Source organism: Pneumocystis murina (genome assembly GCF_000349005.2).
Source record: "Pneumocystis murina B123 chromosome Unknown supercont1.6, whole genome shotgun sequence".
NCBI classification, from domain to species: domain Eukaryota; kingdom Fungi; phylum Ascomycota; class Pneumocystomycetes; order Pneumocystales; family Pneumocystaceae; genus Pneumocystis; species Pneumocystis murina.
In genome coordinates, this window is record NW_017802364.1 from 147,928 (window position 1) to 164,851 (window position 16,924).

Genomic DNA, 16,924 nt, shown 5'->3' on the forward strand with positions numbered 1-16,924 from the left:
ATAAAAAAACATAAGTTTGTAGAAAACTGTTTAAAACTAAACGTTTTAAGCAGTGGTTAAGATGCATTGCGAGACAACTGGAACGAATAACGTGCCGTTGGGGTCGCGGCGACGTTTTGGACAAGAAGAACCTGGGACGGAGGCAGAGCATGATGGAAAGCAACACGGGAATCGGTATATACCCCCATTGCCGTCTGATTCATCAGCACCGCTGCCTCCAGGAGTGGATGAGCCGCGTGGATATAGAACAGGAGGTCCTCGGGTTCGGAAACGGAAAAATAGATGGGGTACGGGGGGTGCAGAAGGGAATAAAGCACTTGGATTGATTGGATTACCAACGGCGATTACGAGTAATATGACAAATGAGCAGCTTGAGGCATATGCTCTTCATATGCGGTTGGAAGAGATAGGTCAGAAATTACGTATTGGTGATGTAGTACCTCGCGATGGTGAAAGGTAGGATAATCTTCTAAGTTAATTTGGGTATTTTGATAATAGGGATGAATAGATCGCCATCTCCCCCTCCTCAGTATGATAATTTCGGTCGTAGAACGAATACGCGTGAAATTCGATATCGAAAACGTCTTGAAGATGAACGGCATCGTTTGATTAATAAAGCGATGTGTACGATACCCGATTTTAAGCCTCCTGTTGACTACCGGCGTCCCACTAAAACCCAGGATAAGATATATGTGCCCGTAAATGATGTATGCTGTGCCGTTTGTTATTTTTTGTCAGTAACTTGTTTAGTACCCGGAAATCAATTTCAGTTTATTCCCCTTTCTTCTTAACATTTTGAGAAGAATACTTGAGCTAACCTATGGAATAAAGTTGGTCTATTGATTGGACCTCGAGGCAATACTTTGAAAAAAATGGAAGCCGAATCGGGTGCGAAAATTGCTATTCGTGGCAAAGGATCTGTTAAAGAGGGAAAAGGTCGCAATGATCCTTCTGCCAATAGTAATCTTGAAGAAGACTTGCATTGTCTTGTAATGGCGGATACCGAGGACAAAGTCCGTCATGCAATTAAATTGATCGAAGATATTATCGAGACAGTAAGAAAATGTTTAATTTATATTTTCGTTTTAATATATTATAAGGCGGCATCTGTTCCTGAAGAGCAGAATGACCTTAAACGGCAGCAATTACGAGATCTTGCAACACTTAACGGTACGCTTCGTGATGATGAAAATCAAGTTTGTCAAAATTGTATTTTCTTCTATTTTTTGAATAAAGCTTATAAATTCTCGTAGGCGGGAATGTTGGCCACCGTCGGTTCGATTGTCCAGAACGACAGAATTTTACGGCTAATGTCGTATGTCGGATTTGTGGAAATGCGGGACATATGTCTCGTGATTGTATAATGAGAAATGATCCTGAGGTTTTGCGTCAGCTAAATAATGGAAATGATGCTGCTGATCGCGAGTATGAAAATCTTATGCAAGAACTTGGTCAAGGACGGAATGAAGCGGGACGAATCGAGGGTGCCAGTACGGCTCCTTGGGCATCTCTTATGGGTTCAAGTGCTGCTCCTCCTTGGGTTAGTATATATCATAGATATATTTCGTGTATGTTTAATTTTATCTTTAGGCTAAAGCACTTCCTGATACTCATAATGTCTCTGTACCGCCTCCATGGGTTCAATCTAATGTATCAATACCACCTCCGCCCGGTGTTTCTCAGGGTGCTCATGGTGTTACTTCTTATGGTGTTCCTGGAACTGCTCCACCTACTTTACCCATGTATGGGCCCCCTCCAGGTATGTCTACATATGGTTCATCGGGCTCTTTGTATAGTTCTATGCCTCCCGGATTAGCTTCATCTAATCCTCCTCCTCTTCCGAATGCTCCTTTTCAGCCCTTGTCTTCATCTAATGGATCATATGGTATACCTCCACCACCTCCTAGTGATTATAAACATCCTCTACATTTGTAATATTATTACATGTTTTTATATTTAATTTCATGTAATTGAGAAACAGTATTTTTTATAGCAAGATAAATTACTCTAATGTAAACTATTTTGGTGGTTATTAGTTTTTATTAATTTATAGACCAGCTTTTTAATCTTGGGTTGGTTGCTAAATTTTATTCTAAAAAAAAATAGATACTTTTTCAATTATAGGATTAGACATTTATAAATAAGGGGATATTTATTTTGAATAGTAAATGGCAGAAATTGCTTTTTTCTCAAAATTATCTTTTATCTTATCAAGATAATAAATTGCTAAAGGTTTGATAAGTAAAGATTAATATTGGAGGGGTTCTTAACCTAGAAGTTTTTCTGTGTTAAAAAATATTAATTTTGGATCATTTCTAATAGTGTTCATATCGACCGATGGATAATGATCAACTTTGTTTGATTGAATACAAGGTGTATTTAAAGATATATAATTTAATAAAAGATGGAATAAAATCGCCTGAAGAGATATACGTATCTGTGATTCTGATATCACTTTATTTTGCGATAAAACAAATAGCGTTTGTGATGCATTAAAGAAAGAAAGGAATGGTAATAATATTGATTCTGAAGTCGCTATGGCTAGCAAAAGTGTTGTTTTTTGAATTTCTTTTAATGATTTATAGCTATCTTTTAAAAATTAAAAAGATGCACCTGAACAATTATTAACATGCCTTGAACATCCCATTTTGATACATAATGTGATATATATACTGATCTCTTTTCCGTAAAAGAATCAGCATGATTTGTTTGTTTTTTAATTCTCTCTTTTTCTGCTACCTTTGAAAGAAGATCTTGCAAAGTATATGTACCATGTTTCCATTCATGGGTATTTATTTCTTGATCTAATAGAGACGACTTGTGTATATTTAAACACATAGATACTAAAGCTATATTAGCAGTAAGAATATTGGTCTGCAAAAATAATACAGTATGTATACCTTCTGACATCATTTCTCGGCTCTTTAATATAAAACTTAGCCCGAGATGAATTGTAGAGTACATATCTTTTAAAGATTTAGTTTTTAGTATTCAACTTTTTTTTTTTTACCTCCTTCTAATAAAGATGGTATTAATATATTTTGTGCATAAAATTGAACAGTTTTTAGCTGATCACGATTCATATGTATCAGTTCATCATCAAAATAATGTTTATATGCCTCTGCATAAGATAGATTGCCAAAAAACATTTGCCAATCCGCTTGTGTAACTACAGACGGGCTGGGCTTCCAAGGGCAATCATCAGGAATGATTTGGTCATATACAGTAAGTAGATATTTTGAGGATGTATTCAGTAAGTATAGAACGGGTATGTGCTATTTTTATGTTAGTTGGAAGTGGGAAAGGAAGCACCCAAAATTACTTGTAAAAACATGTTGGGTCTTCCTGATTCATGGATAACTGCTACATTTGTATGATTAGCGCGGATTAGATATTCTAAAGTATGCCGTGCTGAATCTGGATATGTTGGTAAAGTGGTTGGCATAAATCGTACTGTTTTAAAAATTGAAATTATAAGACCCATTTTTATGATATATATGTTAAAAAGTAATGTGATATTATGACAAAAGGCTTGGTTATTGGTATAAAAAGATGTAAAAAAAGACAATAAACCGTGGGTTGTAGAGGGCTAGTTTAACGTAATAAATCTAGTAGATGTAAAAAAAAATACAATAAAGAGGATAAATGACTTTCGATCTTTGTAATACTTTGATCAAGAATTTGTTGTTGTATTTTTGGTTGTCGTAGTTCTTTTTCAACTTTTGAAATGACCGTATTTGCAAGATATGCCTGCTCCCGTTGTCGAAGAGCTGATTCATAGCGAACCCATGAATCGAGAACAGCTTTAGCCTGTTGCTGAACTGCAATAATTTGTGAGAGTTCAAATGCCTTTGCTTCCATATGAACTGTCTCCTATAAAAATACATTAATGTTGAAAAAAAAAAAAAAAAAAACTAGGAAAATTTACTTTAGATACTTCAAAAAGATTTTTTGTGACATCCACTATATCTTTTAACGGTTTAATTGCTACAATACGTTCATTTATTGCTATTGTATGTTGCTGTCTAGAATTATTAAGTAATGAACGCACATGATTAATATGTCCATCCATCCAATTAATATAATTTTGTTTTCCCGAGTTAATCAAGAACCAAATAATACTAAAAAAACTTCCCAGAATAATCGTCTCCTCATTAACCACATAAAGTTCGTTCGAAATAGCTGCAATAGATAATACTGTTCCTGTTGCAATTATCCCTGTTTTAGATAAAAATGATAACTTCGGCAACATATCAATAATTGTTGCTGCTTTTAATTTCGGGTCAATTTTTGTTGAAAAATTACAATTATCCCATCTATATTATCTATTAGAATACAGGGAATCTATAAAAAGCCTTGTTTAAAGAAGTTTTGATTACTTTTGATTATAAAAAACAGATAATGAAATGGGTCTTAAACTTGTTAAAATTCCTAATAAAACATATTAATTTTTAATTAAAAATAATTCTAAATAAAATGCCTCTGACTCCTTTTCTTGCTGCAGGAAATAACATGTTTTTATGTCTTTTTTAAATTCTTAGAAGATAGTTTTTTTGTCAAGTCCGATCGTTAACTCGATAAAAAGCTTTTATTAAGATGGGCTTTAAAGATGTATAAAAAGAGCTGATACAGTGCTTAGTAATATGTTTCTTAATAGCTTATATATTAAAGAATGATTTTGGAGAAAAAATGGTTAAAAATAGTGAAATTTTGGAGTTAGAAAAGCAAGTTAATATTTCTAAAAAAAGTCGTCAAATTTTTGAATTAATGGAGTTATGTAAGGTATTTGGAGTTGCACTATGTTTTTCCGGGGTTTTATTTATGTTTTTTGTAGGATTCTTCGAAAGAAATAAGTCTTGAGACAGAATACAGTGTTTATAAGATATTTTGTGGTTTATTTGGATTAGGAAGATTTTGTCAGTCAAAAAATATATCTACAAAGTCTCATGATGCAGAAATATACTGTTGGTATAGAGAAGCATATGTTTGTTTTGTTCTTAAGCTTCTAAAAAAGTTGTCTATGTCTGAATTTGAACAACAAGGACATGCGTTTGTGTTATTGCTTGGGTTGATTCGCAGTGAAAGCGAATATGGAAGTGGGGGATTTATGAATGATCAGTATTACAGAGTGTTGAAATCGGTTCTTTTGAATAAAGATATTGATGCTTCTTTTCTTTATTATATAGTAAAAGAGTACTTGGATGAATATATGGATTTGCAGTACTATTTTTATATAAATACATAGTAATATTATTATATGTGTGTTATTGTTAGTGGTTAATTTCTATAGTAAACTTATTAAGGAAATGATGAGTTGTAAAGATGAGAACTCTATTTTAGTTGAAGCGTTTACAGCAAATCTTATGGTTTTTTTAATAAATATGAAACCCGTTTTTTTGGATATTAAGAAATGTTGGGTTTCTCGTTCTGATTCGTTTATAGAAAAATTCCAAATTTCAAAGCAGAAACGTGTTTTTTCTAAATGTTGGATTGCTGCTCTTGAATTGCCCTTGAAATATCATCAGTATAAGCAAGTTTTGAATATTCTTCATTCGAATGTTCTTCCTTTTTTGTCAAAGCCTCAGTTGTTGATGGACTTTCTTACAGATTCGTATGATGCGGGTTAGGTTTTGTATAATAATTTTTTTCTATTTTAATGGCTAATTAGGAGGAGCCGTTTCTCTTTTGGCTCTTAATGGTTTGTTTTATCTTATACAAAATCATAATCTTGATTATCCAAATTTCTATGCTAAGCTTTATACATTATTTGATGAAAACTTGTTTCATATTCGATACCGTGGTCGTTTTATAAAGTTAGTTGATCTTTTTCTATCTTCTACGTATGTCCTTATTGCTATTAATTTCTTTTTTTAATTTTTTTAGGCATTTGCCTGCAATTATTGTTGCAAGTTTTATTAAGAAAATTTCTAGACTTAGTCTTTCAGCAAATCCCGGAGGGATAATTATGATCATCCCATTAGTTTATAATCTTTTGAAGCGGCATCCAGCCTGTATGGTCCTTATTCATAGAACATCTGTTAATTCAATTTTTGATGGTATTTTTATATTTATTGGATATATTTTTCTGATTTTGTAAATAGATCCTTTTTTAGATCAAGAATTAGATCCTAGTAAAACAAGGGCTTTGGACAGCAGCCTGTGGGAGCTTTTTGTAATTTTTTTAGCTTAAATATGAATTTTTGCTAATTATTTAGACGCTTGTAGATCATTATTATCCTTCTGTTTCAACACTTGCTAGGATCTTACAAGAACAATTTACAAAAACTAGCTACAATTTAGATGATTTTTTTGATTATTCCTATACAAATGTATGGTTTTTTTTAGTAGATTAAAATCTAATTACTATAGATAATTGATACAGAAATAAATTGCAAAGTTAAAAATCCTCCTTCGATAGAATATCGAAGTGCAAATGGTACCTTTGTTGCAGAAGAAGGCAATAGTTGTATATTTACGTCATTATGGGATTTGAGTGATATATCTGTATAATAAAAAAATATCTGTAATTTATAGAATATAAAATTAAATTTATTTTTTCAATATTTAGAAATTATCTTCTATCAATATGACTCAATGATCATCTATTTTTAGGTATATCATTTATTAATGATAGAATTTTTAATGATTTCATAGACAGAGTATTTAACGTATTTTGTACATGTAACAATATCTATTTTCATTGTTTTTAATTATCAAATAGTATTGAAGAATCTTTTGTTTATGACTAAGTTTTTTTTTATAAAATTTCTTAAATTTTCTAAGTATTTAATTGAATAGTTTATATTATACAATCCCGTTTTTATTGTACTAAAAATTTTTCAATAATAACCTGTTTAGAAGACATAGATGGTTGAAAAATGGTTTGTTTTTATTTACATGATCAAATCTTGTTCCATATTGGGAAAATATTTAGAGATCATGAAAAGAATGATTCTCTTAGAATAAAGATTCCTGGGCTTTAAAAAAGAAAAAGAATGGCTTGAAATAATGAAGCGGAATTAAAATTAACAATAAAAAAAGTTAATGTCTTGTCAAAATTGTCTATTTTAATTTTTCATTGATTTTTAAAATAATCTAATAAAACATTCAGAGCTTCTGATTCTTCTCCATATTCTTTAACAACTACACATGAGCCTGAAAATGAATATTGACATAAATTCATATCAAATACTTACTTCGAACGATTTTTCTAGCATTTCCTTCTCGATCCAAAGTACATAATCCTGCCCATTCTCCAAGCTTTTTTGAATCTGAAACTTTAACTAAATTAATATTCTATTAAAATTAGGCATTTCTTATTTAAAAAGAAAATAAAACATGTTCTGCACAAAGAGCTTCTACAAGTTTTGTATAAGCCTCTTCATCACACGATTCCGAAAGAACACATAAATGTGCTTGCCGTCTACTCTTGAATTAGACTTCTTATAAAACCCCTTGGATAAAGCAAAATTAATCGCTTATCATTATTTACCTATCAAGTGCTTTTACACATTCTCTTAATCCACGAGCAAGTCCATCATGAACCAATGCTTTCTTTAGAACCTCCTGCAGTGCTTCTTCAACTGACATTGAGCTTCGACCTGCTCCTATCTCGGAAACCTCATCTCCCTCTGGCATAATGGATTTATATCTTAATTAGTTCTATTTTTAAGCGGAAAAAAAAGGCTTTTCCCGGAAACAAACACCAAAAAAAATAATTCAAGAGCTTATATTGTTTCTTATTGTTCACTCCTGCCCTTTGATCTCTTAAATATTAAAATTCTGACGTTTTTAAATAAGCTCTGCTCGAAATCTTGAAATTGTGACTACTTAACGTGATCTCTTTATGTTCTAGGGCTATATTAGGGGGTTAGGTTGAGTGCTGAAATAGGGTTAGGTCTAGGTTTCTCCAATTTTTATACTATTCATTTCTTTTTGTATTAAATATTTTTAAAAATGAAGATTTTTAATAAAACTTATTTAAAATTGATTTGGTTTAATTATGTATGATGCAGTTGTTTTTTGTAGGATGTATTTTGCTTTTTTGATAACTGGTTTATTAACAGTAAGAATTATTCCATCAACGAGACGATGGCTATGTTATGGGAAAACATTGGATGCTATAAATTATAAAGGGAAATCTAGATGGTCAATATTTTATCTAATGGTTCCTAAGAAATGGTTTATACATTTTTATATAATTTCTATTTTGTCTACATGTTTTTGGACGGTGGAATTATATTTTTGTCGTTTTTATAATAAATGTGATTGGATTGTTTATTTATCTGACGATAAGACACAATCGTTGTGTGAAGTGTATATATGTTTGTTATTTATAGGTCTTCATGGAATTAGACGTTTTTATGAATGTTTTGTCATTCAAAAGTATAGTGATTCTCAAATGTGGATAGGACATTATCTTTTAGGGCTAACGTACTATTTATTTTGTAATATAAGCATGTGGTGTGAGGGTGGTGGCAATCTACAAAATCTAGGTAATAAAATTCTTTTATTATTATTAAAAGATTTTATCAATAATAGCTATAACAGTTTTTGATTTTCGACATATTTCTTCAATTCGTATTTTTTTTTCTATTTTGTTTTACTCTTTTTTTTCTTGGATGCAACATTCTAGTCATATTACTCTTTCGAAACTTCGTATACTTCCTAATTCTCCTAAATATTCCCTTCCTACTTCTGGATGCTTTAAATACTTGATATGTCCTCATTATACTGCGGAAATAGGTATTTATTTTAGTCTTGTTGTACTAACTCGTGCTCAAAATAAAACAATACTTCTCATTTTTATATGGGTTATTCTTGTTTTAACCATATCTGCTTCTCAAACATATGCCTGGCGCTTAAAAACGTTTGGAATGAATGCTTCTCACTCTCCTTGGATAATTTTTCCTGGAATTTATTGATAGTTATTTCTTCTATATATCATCTTTTTTATATATTTATTTTTTATATAAAATAACATGATAAATTTCTTTTTTATATTTATTAGATTTACAGGGTGTTTTATATAACATTTCTAGATCTTTTTAAAAAGAAAATAGTTTTTTTATTGTAGAGGTTTCTTTATGTATATAGCTTTTTTTAAGGTATCGTTTTATACCTTTTGTCTAGAGTCAACAAAAATTTGTTAAGGAGTAAAGATTATTTGTTTTTTAAAGATAGCTTTTTCTTATAAAATAGACATAGAAACTGCTAGGAGGTCATTTTGTTATGAACCAAGCTCCTATTATAGCAACTCATAATGAAGGGACAAATGTTGTACCTGACAGAAATTGGAGGAGTACTTTAACAGCATCAGAGAAACATGCAATTATATTTCATCTGTAAATGCCTTTTACATATGTTATATATGTTTACGAGTTTAAATACAGGGTTTCAGCACTGCGGGCGGTATCATCTAATGTTTCACAGGAGCATTTGATTGCTATTGTGAATGCTTTTGAAAAACAAGCGTATGAAAAGGCGAACAGCAAGGTTTTTAAGGTTACTGTTATGTTTATGGATTATTAATTATGTTTAGACGGAGTATATTAATATTTGTAATAGTAAATTGATGTATATTAAAGGAAGTACAGCAGCAAAACAGCATTTATCACAAGCACAGAATCAACGGACGACAATGCCGTTTTTTCCTCAGACTCCATGTCAACAGGTTATTTCGGGGCAGATGAAAACGTTTGAAATGTCAGGGGCATCTAATTTAGTATCGCCATCTTTTACACATTCACCTCGAATGTCTCGACAGGCTATGAGTTCACACTCTCAATTTCAACAAGTTCCTCCACTTGTGAATCAGCAAATGACTCTTCAGCAGAAACAAATGTTAATGAGACAGGCTTCTGTAAATCAGCATCTTTCAAATCAAAATTTAATGCAAGGGTTAAGCCATTCTGTGAATCAGCAAACCCATGCTTCGAATTCTGCTTCTGATGCATTGAAGCGTTCTGCATATTCTGTTCCTCAACAAAAGGCGCCTCAAATTCAACAAATGTTAACTCAATTACAGACACAAAATAATCAGCAGCAAATTCCGAAATATATGTCTCATCAAGCATGTGTTTCTCAAGGGTTAGATGAGAGGCATCAGGCACTTAATCAACAGAAAATTCCTATTTCTCCACAAACAGATATTTATCAGCAACGCGTTGATAATCCTTTACTTAATTCGTCTAATACAAATTTACAAAAACTTTTAGTGCTGAATCAGGCTATTCAATCTCAGAACAAGCAACTTAATCAGCCTCTTTCGCAAACTAAACAGTTGCTTTCTAATCAAACATTGCAAAATTTTTTGTCACAGGCGCAGGCACCTGTGCAACAAGTAGTTAATCAACAGGCTCAAAAAATGCCTGGTCATGCTATAGGATCTTCTACGCCTTCTCAGGAATTTAAAAAAAAAATGGATCCTTATTTGAACCCTTGTAATTATCTTATCCCACAACGTATTTTGTCTCAGTTTCCGGAATTACCTACTAATGTTTTTACATGGAGTCAAGTTGCGGAACTTATAAGAAATCAAAGGCTAAGTCCTGAACAAGTAGCTCGTCTTCATGAACTTTTTTATCAGCATGCATTATATCTCCAATTGCATTATCAACAAATTCAATATATGTCTAATCAATCTTCTAACCAATTTCGACCTCAGTCTCCGCTTCAGCCTACATCTCAGCATCATTCTGTAAATCCGAATCCTCATATTCAGCAACAAATGCGGAAGATTCCGGTACAGCAAATGCAACAAATATCAAAGGGGGGTGTTTCTTCTGAATTTTTACAACATGAATGGTCTTCTGATACTTCAAATTTTCCTACACAATACTCGCATTCTTTTTCTCCTAATATTAATGTTTCTTTAAATAATCAAACTCCTCAACAATTGCACCCTCAGTCAATTGATCAGTTATTAACTATGGTTCAATGTGATAATATTTCAGGATTAAAAAAGAAAGCAAGAGTTTCTCTGAAAGTTAAAAAGAAAGATGATATTAGGTCTGTTAATGATCAATTGCCTGTGTTGCAAACATTTAATATGGCTTCTGTATCTACTCAGAATCAGCAAACCGCTCAGATTCGGCAAGGTATTATTTTATTTATAGATATTATTTTTTAATGTTGTAGATTCTTCCAAAAATCGACCTGATATTTCTATTGTTCAAAGGATTTTAATGTGTGGCGGTAAAGAGGCAAATATACAAATGAATGTTCGTCTAAGACAAATTCAAAATGAAGTGGAAAGAAATGGTGGTAAGTTATATTTTATTTTTAATTTTAATGGTACATATAAGCTATAGTTAAAAATATTCCACTAAATGATCTTACTCATATTCAAAAACAACAAGTTTGTGAATTGATTGCAGAGATGAGTCAGATGTATCATCGAATTGATATGCTTTTGCCTTTATTTATGATTCTAAGTTGGAATGAATCTGCTATTATACAGTTGCTGCGAATGGTATTTGATGTAACTGTTTTTATTTATGTTAATAGGATTTAGAAATTAATTTATAAAAATCAGCTTGATGTTTTGCCTCAAGGAATTTATTTATGTTATCCTTCTCAGCTTATTAAAATTAAAAAAATGATTTCTGAATATTTTAAATTTGTAAAAATTAGTGTTCAGGCGATTCAGAAACAAATTGAAAATGGGAAATCCTTGCCAGATAAAATACCAATAAATCTTTCTGAAATAGATCCAAATATTTCTAATTTTCAATCCTTTTTGGAAGATTTTTCTTCTTTAGAGGCATCTAATGAAGCTTCGTTATTAAACCCATTGAAAACTGATATAAAAACTAATGCAAAAGTTGATAATTCGGAAATTATTTCGATAAATGAAAACAAGTTTGATGTTACTAATAATTCTGATGGAATTGATCTACAAATTCGAGAAAATAATATTTCCAATTCTTATGATAAGTCTGGTTCTCAAACTTTTGAGGTTTGAAAAAATGATGAATATTTTAATAAAAAACTTATTGAAAACAGTTATCTAAAGATTCTTTTTACTCTCAAGAAAACAATAAAATTATAGAAGATCCATTGGATTATACAGTTTTAAATGTAACAAATGTTTTAGAAACAGATGACGTCAATATGATTTTGTCAATGGATAAGTCATCTCTTTTTAATGAGGAAAAAAGTATGGATGTTTTATCTAATAAATTTGGATCAGAAATTATTTCGAGTCTTGTAACGAAAATTCCTCAATCTTTTACGAATATTCCCTTGAATCATTTTTCTGGAAAAGTTCAAAATGATTCTAATAATATTTCTACTATTAAAAATGAAAATTTATCTTCCCCAGAAACAGCATTTTCATTGGTTACTTCAGATGTTTTGGGTACTGAAAAAACATTGAATGATTTAGATTTTGAACAATATTTTGATTCAACTTTTAATGATAAATTTTACGAAAATAATACATCAAGTTTTGATAAATTACAAGAAAAAAATGTTGAGTCTTTATTCTTTATTGATGAAACGAATGTGGAAAATGGTCTTAGTGAAGAGTTGGAATGGGATTTTGGAGTATTTGATATCGGTTCTTTTAAAATAAAAGATTTTTATGCTTCAAATAATGAAAATATATGGAATGAAGAGTTAAAAACAGAAGATTTATCTACTATTGGTTTAGGAATTATAGCTAATGTTTATTAATTATGCCTATTATCAACATTCATAATTGAATATGCAAATGTTTGCATTTATTATTTGAATATACTTTGATTTAAATTAAGTATTATTAACTGCTAATTAAATTTTTATAGTAATACTTGATATATTTTGTATTACAATTATGATAGCTATATAGTTATCGAAGGCTGAGTATTATTTTTGCAATAATAATAATTGTTTTTATATTATTATATTTTTGTTGAATATGCTTTTTAAATAATATATTGCAGCATATGTTCAATTATTTTTGATTGTCTGATATTCCAAGAACCCAACCTATAATGAATAAGTATTGATTTTAAAAAAAAATAGTTATATACCAAGACCAGATGTGAATTTCTGTGTTACAACATCTGCTAGATTATCCAGTTTGTTATTTGAGCTTCTAAGCTCTTGATTAGTGGAAACTAAGTTTTTTTTTACTTTTTTCTCAATATGTAATATTTTTTGTTTATTAAAAGGAAATGATGTAGATGATAGAGTTGTTCCTAGTGCTCGGGCAGCTTTAGATGCTGATGAAAATAACAATTTGGAGATGCGCAAAGAATTTGCTGTGTTCGGATTTACGGAAAGATTATCATTAAACTCTGACAGTTTTTTTGATCTAATTGAAAGTTGTTCTTTTTCAAAACGTTTCCAAACATTTAAAACCTCTACTAGATATTCTTTTGGACAAATATTAATTACTTTTGAAAGAAGAAACATCTTTTTTTTAATGTTTTCTAAAGATTCTTCTGTTTCATAGTTTTTAGAAATTTGGAGACAACTTTTCCAAATAATATTTGAAAGTGCTTCTCTAGTTTTAATATCCACTGCTTCAAAAAGAGAAAATAAATGGTTAATACATATATCATATGCAAAATCAAATTCGTTTTGAGATAATGCTGTTTCTGCAATTATACATAATATTTTTGCTTGAATTTCTTTTTGGTATAGGTAATTTTTGTTTGTACTGAGTAACAAATCATTACATATTTCCATTACTTCATCTATAGATTTATATATTCCAGGATTAGATGATAAAAAATCTTCTAAAATTTCAAAAGGGTTATTATGTAATCGAATTTGTACTGGTTTAAATTTATGAGAATAATGATACAATGTATTCGTTACTTTTACTAAATATGAAAAACTTTCCAATTGTTCTGAATTATAATATTGTTTGATTGTTTGTAATAAATTATATGCATTCTTCATATTCCCTTTTGTAATATTTCCATTTGATGAGCTATCAAAAAATTCTAGAAAAATTTCTATGCATATTTTCTCTACCATAACATCCTTTAAAGGCATATTTCCCTTATTTCTTTTTATATAAATATTTTCTGCAAGATTAAATTCTGAATATAATAATTAATATCATAAAATTACTTAAAATTATATATACTTGTAGTTCTTAAGATATTATAAAGCAGAAATGATTCATACTCAATTTCTGGTATATTCTTATAAATGAGACTAACATCATGAAGCCATTTGATATTATTTCGTAATTTTATCCACTCTGAATCATTGAGCTTGCTTAAAAAATGAGGGTTTTGTGGTATCATTTTATGTAATAGGGATATTTGAGATTTTTTGTCCTTATTTCTGTAACAAACAGCTTCTGAAAGTGTTATTTTGCAGATTTCTTTTGTAGAATTAATAATTAAAACAGTTTTGATCATTATTTCTAATAAGCTTAAAGAATCAGAGTTCGGTGTGATTAGTTCTGAATAATCTTGAATATTTTCTGGTGTAAAGACGTTCAATGAAGATATTTTTATGTCATTTAATACACTAGTATTACTATTAGTTTCAATATTTAAATTTTGTTTAAGATTTTGCAAAATTATTTTCATTGAATGAATATTTTCTTCTTCTGTGCTTTGAAGACAATAACATGATGCTATTGCATATTTTGAAAACTCTGAATACTTTTCAGAACTAATTACGTTGTTGAATGATATTAATTTTATCAAATTTAGATTTTTTTGTTTAAAGCTGAAGTTTAGAAGCCATGACCATAACGAATCCCAAATATTTGTTTTTGATGATTTTTGGCAATATGAAATATATGGTATTATACTAGACTTTATTTCTTCCAATATTTCTTCATTTTCTAGATGCTGAAGAAGAATGTCAATGACTTCTTTATGATTTAAAGTTTCAAATTCTCTTAATGTTGGAACATTAAATTCCAATAAAGGATTATTATACTGTCTATTTATGACAGACTCCAGTGTACTAACAATTCCACGACCCCATTCCTGGACTTTTGGAGGTATGGGATATTTAGAAGTCAGTACGAGTTTACGAGAAAATGAAATTAATCCAGTTTCTTCTTCAATTTGTAAAGCTCTTGAAATAAACCAGGCATATAATTCTTCATCACTAATACAATTATTTGTCTTGGTTTCATCTTGATATATATGTAACTTTTTAAGCTTTTGTGATAATGCTGCATTATTTATATTTTGTGTCTTTGATATTTGTGAGCTGTCCATATCGTCTTCGCCTTCATACTTTTCATCAAATATTAAAGAAAGGTATTCATCTGGATCTATGCATTCTGGTACAAAATTAAGAATGCTTAATATTACTCTTTTAGAAAAAATATATGGGAACTTTAGTATAAGTTCTGAAAGTGTTTGCAAAGAAGGTGCAGAAGCATATTGAACTGCTATGTATAAGAGCCATGGAATCGAAACATCTGTTAACATGAAATAATGTTTTTGATACAAAAAATATGATATAAATGGTAACTAATTTAAAATTTCGAAAATTTACAGATAGTTAAATTAAATTATAATAGAATAAAATATATATAAATCTTAAATTTATTATTATTTAAATATGTATTTTGTATATTTCTAGATATATTTCTTATTTAGAAATTTTGTAGTTGTTATATACTTCAATATCATTAATTTCTTGGTGATTATAATCAATCCATGGTTTTTTTGATTCGTCTTTGAAAAATAAATGGTATGTTAAAAGGCCTAAGATTACAAGAATAAAAGCAATATAATATAACCAGTAGATACTATAATGAAATAAATAGATTCCAATGATAAGACCTAATATTTGTAAATTTTGTGATATTCTTATGTAACTTACTCCAAAAATCACTTGTTAGTAAAGACATATTATAAAACAGAGCGCCACTTATTTTAAATAGAACGGGTGAAAGAGAATAGAATATAAATAATGCAATATTATATCCAAAGATAAACCCGATTGTCTTCTTAGACCATTGGGTTTCTTTTAAGTGTTTTTTTTCGAATAAAGATATTTGAATTGCATCAATAAATATTCCCCAAAAACCTAATTGGCCTATGACTTCATATATAGGTCGTTTAGATAAAAAAAATTCCTGCAAAACATTACTTAAACCATATAAACATGCTCCAATGATGATAAAAATGTCTCCTTTGATGATATTTGTGAAATTATGATATTTATTTAATTTGAAATCACTTATTGTTAACGTTATAAGACCCTTAAATTGTTAAAAACTAATATAAATGCAAATAATAGTATACTCCGAAACAAATTAAAATCCCTAATATTTGTGATATGTTATATCTTACTTTCAAGAAAAAGTAGCTTAAAAGGATAACTGTTATTATTGAAAAAGAATCCAAAAGGATGCACGATAAAAGATTGGTGTATTGATATGCCTACATACATTACTTGAAAATAAATGAGTTAATCTTATTAACCTTTACGACGAAATAGTTTGCTTCAATATCTATAAATGCTAAAATGACGTATTTCCATCCGTCTTTTAAAATCATTTTTGTCCATTTTTTAAAGTCATTTAAGTAAATTGTAAAAGAAGTATAAATAGATCCTAAAAGGATGTAATTAATAAGCGTTTGAAATGTGGGTATATTGATATGATAATCGCTTAATTTTGCAGTAAATATACTTGATGCTGTAATCATTAAGCTGAGAATTTGTCCAATAATAAAAATGATCCAAAAGTGTTTAATATGAAAACCTGTATATTTTATGCGTTTCTTCCATATAGAAATGTTTTCTTTGGCTAAAAATGTTGTTTCTTTGCTATTTGAATGAGAATAATCCTTGTTATTGCTCTGTTGGTTTTGAGGCATTAGATTTACTGATTTTTTTTTCAATCTAATTTATATTTGATTATAATTTGGCTAATTATTAATCTTTAAAAGAAACGCCAAATTCTATGCAATAGTCTCAATTATTTAACTTTCTATTAAGAAATAAG

General features: G+C 29.6%; 9 protein-coding genes across 9 annotated transcripts; 4 read left to right on the plus strand and 5 right to left on the minus strand.

Moving 5' to 3' along the window:
• Nucleotides 1-61: 61 nt before the first annotated feature.
• Nucleotides 62-1,935, plus strand: PNEG_01182 (hypothetical protein; the record flags this gene model as incomplete). Its single annotated transcript, XM_007874906.1, has 7 exons — nucleotides 62-456; nucleotides 509-707; nucleotides 751-769; nucleotides 832-1,055; nucleotides 1,101-1,209; nucleotides 1,254-1,540; nucleotides 1,591-1,935. The coding sequence occupies 7 exons, from the start codon at nucleotides 62-64 to the stop codon at nucleotides 1,933-1,935; spliced, it is 1,578 nt and encodes a 525-aa protein (XP_007873097.1).
• A 217-nt stretch (nucleotides 1,936-2,152) lies between these two features.
• Nucleotides 2,153-3,484, minus strand: PNEG_01183 (hypothetical protein; the record flags this gene model as incomplete). Its single annotated transcript, XM_007874907.1, has 6 exons — nucleotides 2,153-2,226; nucleotides 2,272-2,589; nucleotides 2,634-2,849; nucleotides 2,901-2,966; nucleotides 3,011-3,275; nucleotides 3,323-3,484. 6 exons carry the CDS (start codon nucleotides 3,482-3,484, stop codon nucleotides 2,153-2,155), a joined length of 1,101 nt encoding a protein of 366 aa, XP_007873098.1.
• Nucleotides 3,485-3,521: 37 nt separating this feature from the next.
• PNEG_01184 (hypothetical protein) lies at nucleotides 3,522-4,539 on the minus strand. The gene is made up of 5 exons (XM_007874908.1): nucleotides 4,481-4,539; nucleotides 4,380-4,431; nucleotides 3,929-4,316; nucleotides 3,651-3,873; nucleotides 3,522-3,608 (listed from the first exon to the last, which is right to left on the minus strand). Exons 1-5 carry the CDS (start codon nucleotides 4,512-4,514, stop codon nucleotides 3,595-3,597), a joined length of 711 nt encoding a protein of 236 aa, XP_007873099.1. The 5' UTR covers nucleotides 4,515-4,539; the 3' UTR covers nucleotides 3,522-3,594.
• A 46-nt stretch (nucleotides 4,540-4,585) lies between these two features.
• On the plus strand, nucleotides 4,586-6,510 carry PNEG_01185 (hypothetical protein; the record flags this gene model as incomplete). Its single annotated transcript, XM_007874909.1, has 8 exons — nucleotides 4,586-4,782; nucleotides 4,835-5,244; nucleotides 5,291-5,622; nucleotides 5,669-5,840; nucleotides 5,884-6,056; nucleotides 6,102-6,172; nucleotides 6,216-6,329; nucleotides 6,370-6,510. The coding sequence occupies exons 1-8, from the start codon at nucleotides 4,690-4,692 to the stop codon at nucleotides 6,508-6,510; spliced, it is 1,506 nt and encodes a 501-aa protein (XP_007873100.1). The 5' UTR covers nucleotides 4,586-4,689.
• A 565-nt stretch (nucleotides 6,511-7,075) lies between these two features.
• Nucleotides 7,076-7,638, minus strand: PNEG_01186 (40S ribosomal protein S12; the record flags this gene model as incomplete). The annotated part of the gene is made up of 4 exons (XM_007874910.1): nucleotides 7,076-7,155; nucleotides 7,197-7,296; nucleotides 7,339-7,423; nucleotides 7,493-7,638. 4 exons carry the CDS (start codon nucleotides 7,636-7,638, stop codon nucleotides 7,076-7,078), a joined length of 411 nt encoding a protein of 136 aa, XP_007873101.1.
• A 343-nt stretch (nucleotides 7,639-7,981) lies between these two features.
• PNEG_01187 (hypothetical protein) lies at nucleotides 7,982-8,924 on the plus strand (the record flags this gene model as incomplete). The annotated part of the gene is made up of 2 exons (XM_007874912.1): nucleotides 7,982-8,495; nucleotides 8,551-8,924. The coding sequence occupies exons 1-2, from the start codon at nucleotides 8,003-8,005 to the stop codon at nucleotides 8,922-8,924; spliced, it is 867 nt and encodes a 288-aa protein (XP_007873103.1). The 5' UTR covers nucleotides 7,982-8,002.
• Nucleotides 8,925-9,139: 215 nt separating this feature from the next.
• Nucleotides 9,140-12,846, plus strand: PNEG_01188 (hypothetical protein). The gene is made up of 8 exons (XM_007874913.1): nucleotides 9,140-9,155; nucleotides 9,202-9,344; nucleotides 9,393-9,495; nucleotides 9,542-11,099; nucleotides 11,140-11,265; nucleotides 11,313-11,473; nucleotides 11,516-11,959; nucleotides 12,007-12,846. Exons 2-8 carry the CDS (start codon nucleotides 9,232-9,234, stop codon nucleotides 12,676-12,678), a joined length of 3,177 nt encoding a protein of 1,058 aa, XP_007873104.1. The 5' UTR covers nucleotides 9,140-9,155; nucleotides 9,202-9,231; the 3' UTR covers nucleotides 12,679-12,846.
• Nucleotides 12,847-12,937: 91 nt separating this feature from the next.
• On the minus strand, nucleotides 12,938-15,423 carry PNEG_01189 (hypothetical protein; the record flags this gene model as incomplete). The annotated part of the gene is made up of 3 exons (XM_007874914.1): nucleotides 14,084-15,423; nucleotides 13,017-14,036; nucleotides 12,938-12,972 (listed from the first exon to the last, which is right to left on the minus strand). The coding sequence occupies exons 1-3, from the start codon at nucleotides 15,396-15,398 to the stop codon at nucleotides 12,938-12,940; spliced, it is 2,370 nt and encodes a 789-aa protein (XP_007873105.1). The 5' UTR covers nucleotides 15,399-15,423.
• Nucleotides 15,424-15,561: 138 nt separating this feature from the next.
• On the minus strand, nucleotides 15,562-16,907 carry PNEG_01190 (hypothetical protein; the record flags this gene model as incomplete). Its single annotated transcript, XM_007874915.1, has 4 exons — nucleotides 16,401-16,907; nucleotides 16,221-16,358; nucleotides 15,796-16,177; nucleotides 15,562-15,755 (listed from the first exon to the last, which is right to left on the minus strand). The coding sequence occupies exons 1-4, from the start codon at nucleotides 16,794-16,796 to the stop codon at nucleotides 15,562-15,564; spliced, it is 1,110 nt and encodes a 369-aa protein (XP_007873106.1). The 5' UTR covers nucleotides 16,797-16,907.
• Nucleotides 16,908-16,924: the final 17 nt, after the last annotated feature.

Coding starts and splice junctions, on each gene's coding strand:
- PNEG_01184 (XM_007874908.1), bottom strand. CDS start 4,514: ATGTTATTTCCTGCAGCAAGAAAAGGAGTCAGAG. Junction 4,432..4,480: donor AGCAAGAAAAGGAGTCAGAG/GCATTTTATTTA, acceptor ATGTTTTATTAG/GAATTTTAACAAGTTTAAGA. Junction 4,317..4,379: donor TCTGTTTTTTATAATCAAAA/GTAATCAAAACT, acceptor TAGATAATATAG/ATGGGATAATTGTAATTTTT.
- PNEG_01188 (XM_007874913.1), top strand. CDS start 9,232: ATGAACCAAGCTCCTATTATAGCAACTCATAATGAAGGGACAAATGTT. Junction 9,345..9,392: donor CATGCAATTATATTTCATCT/GTAAATGCCTTT, acceptor GTTTAAATACAG/GGTTTCAGCACTGCGGGCGG. Junction 11,960..12,006: donor CTGGTTCTCAAACTTTTGAG/GTTTGAAAAAAT, acceptor TATTGAAAACAG/TTATCTAAAGATTCTTTTTA.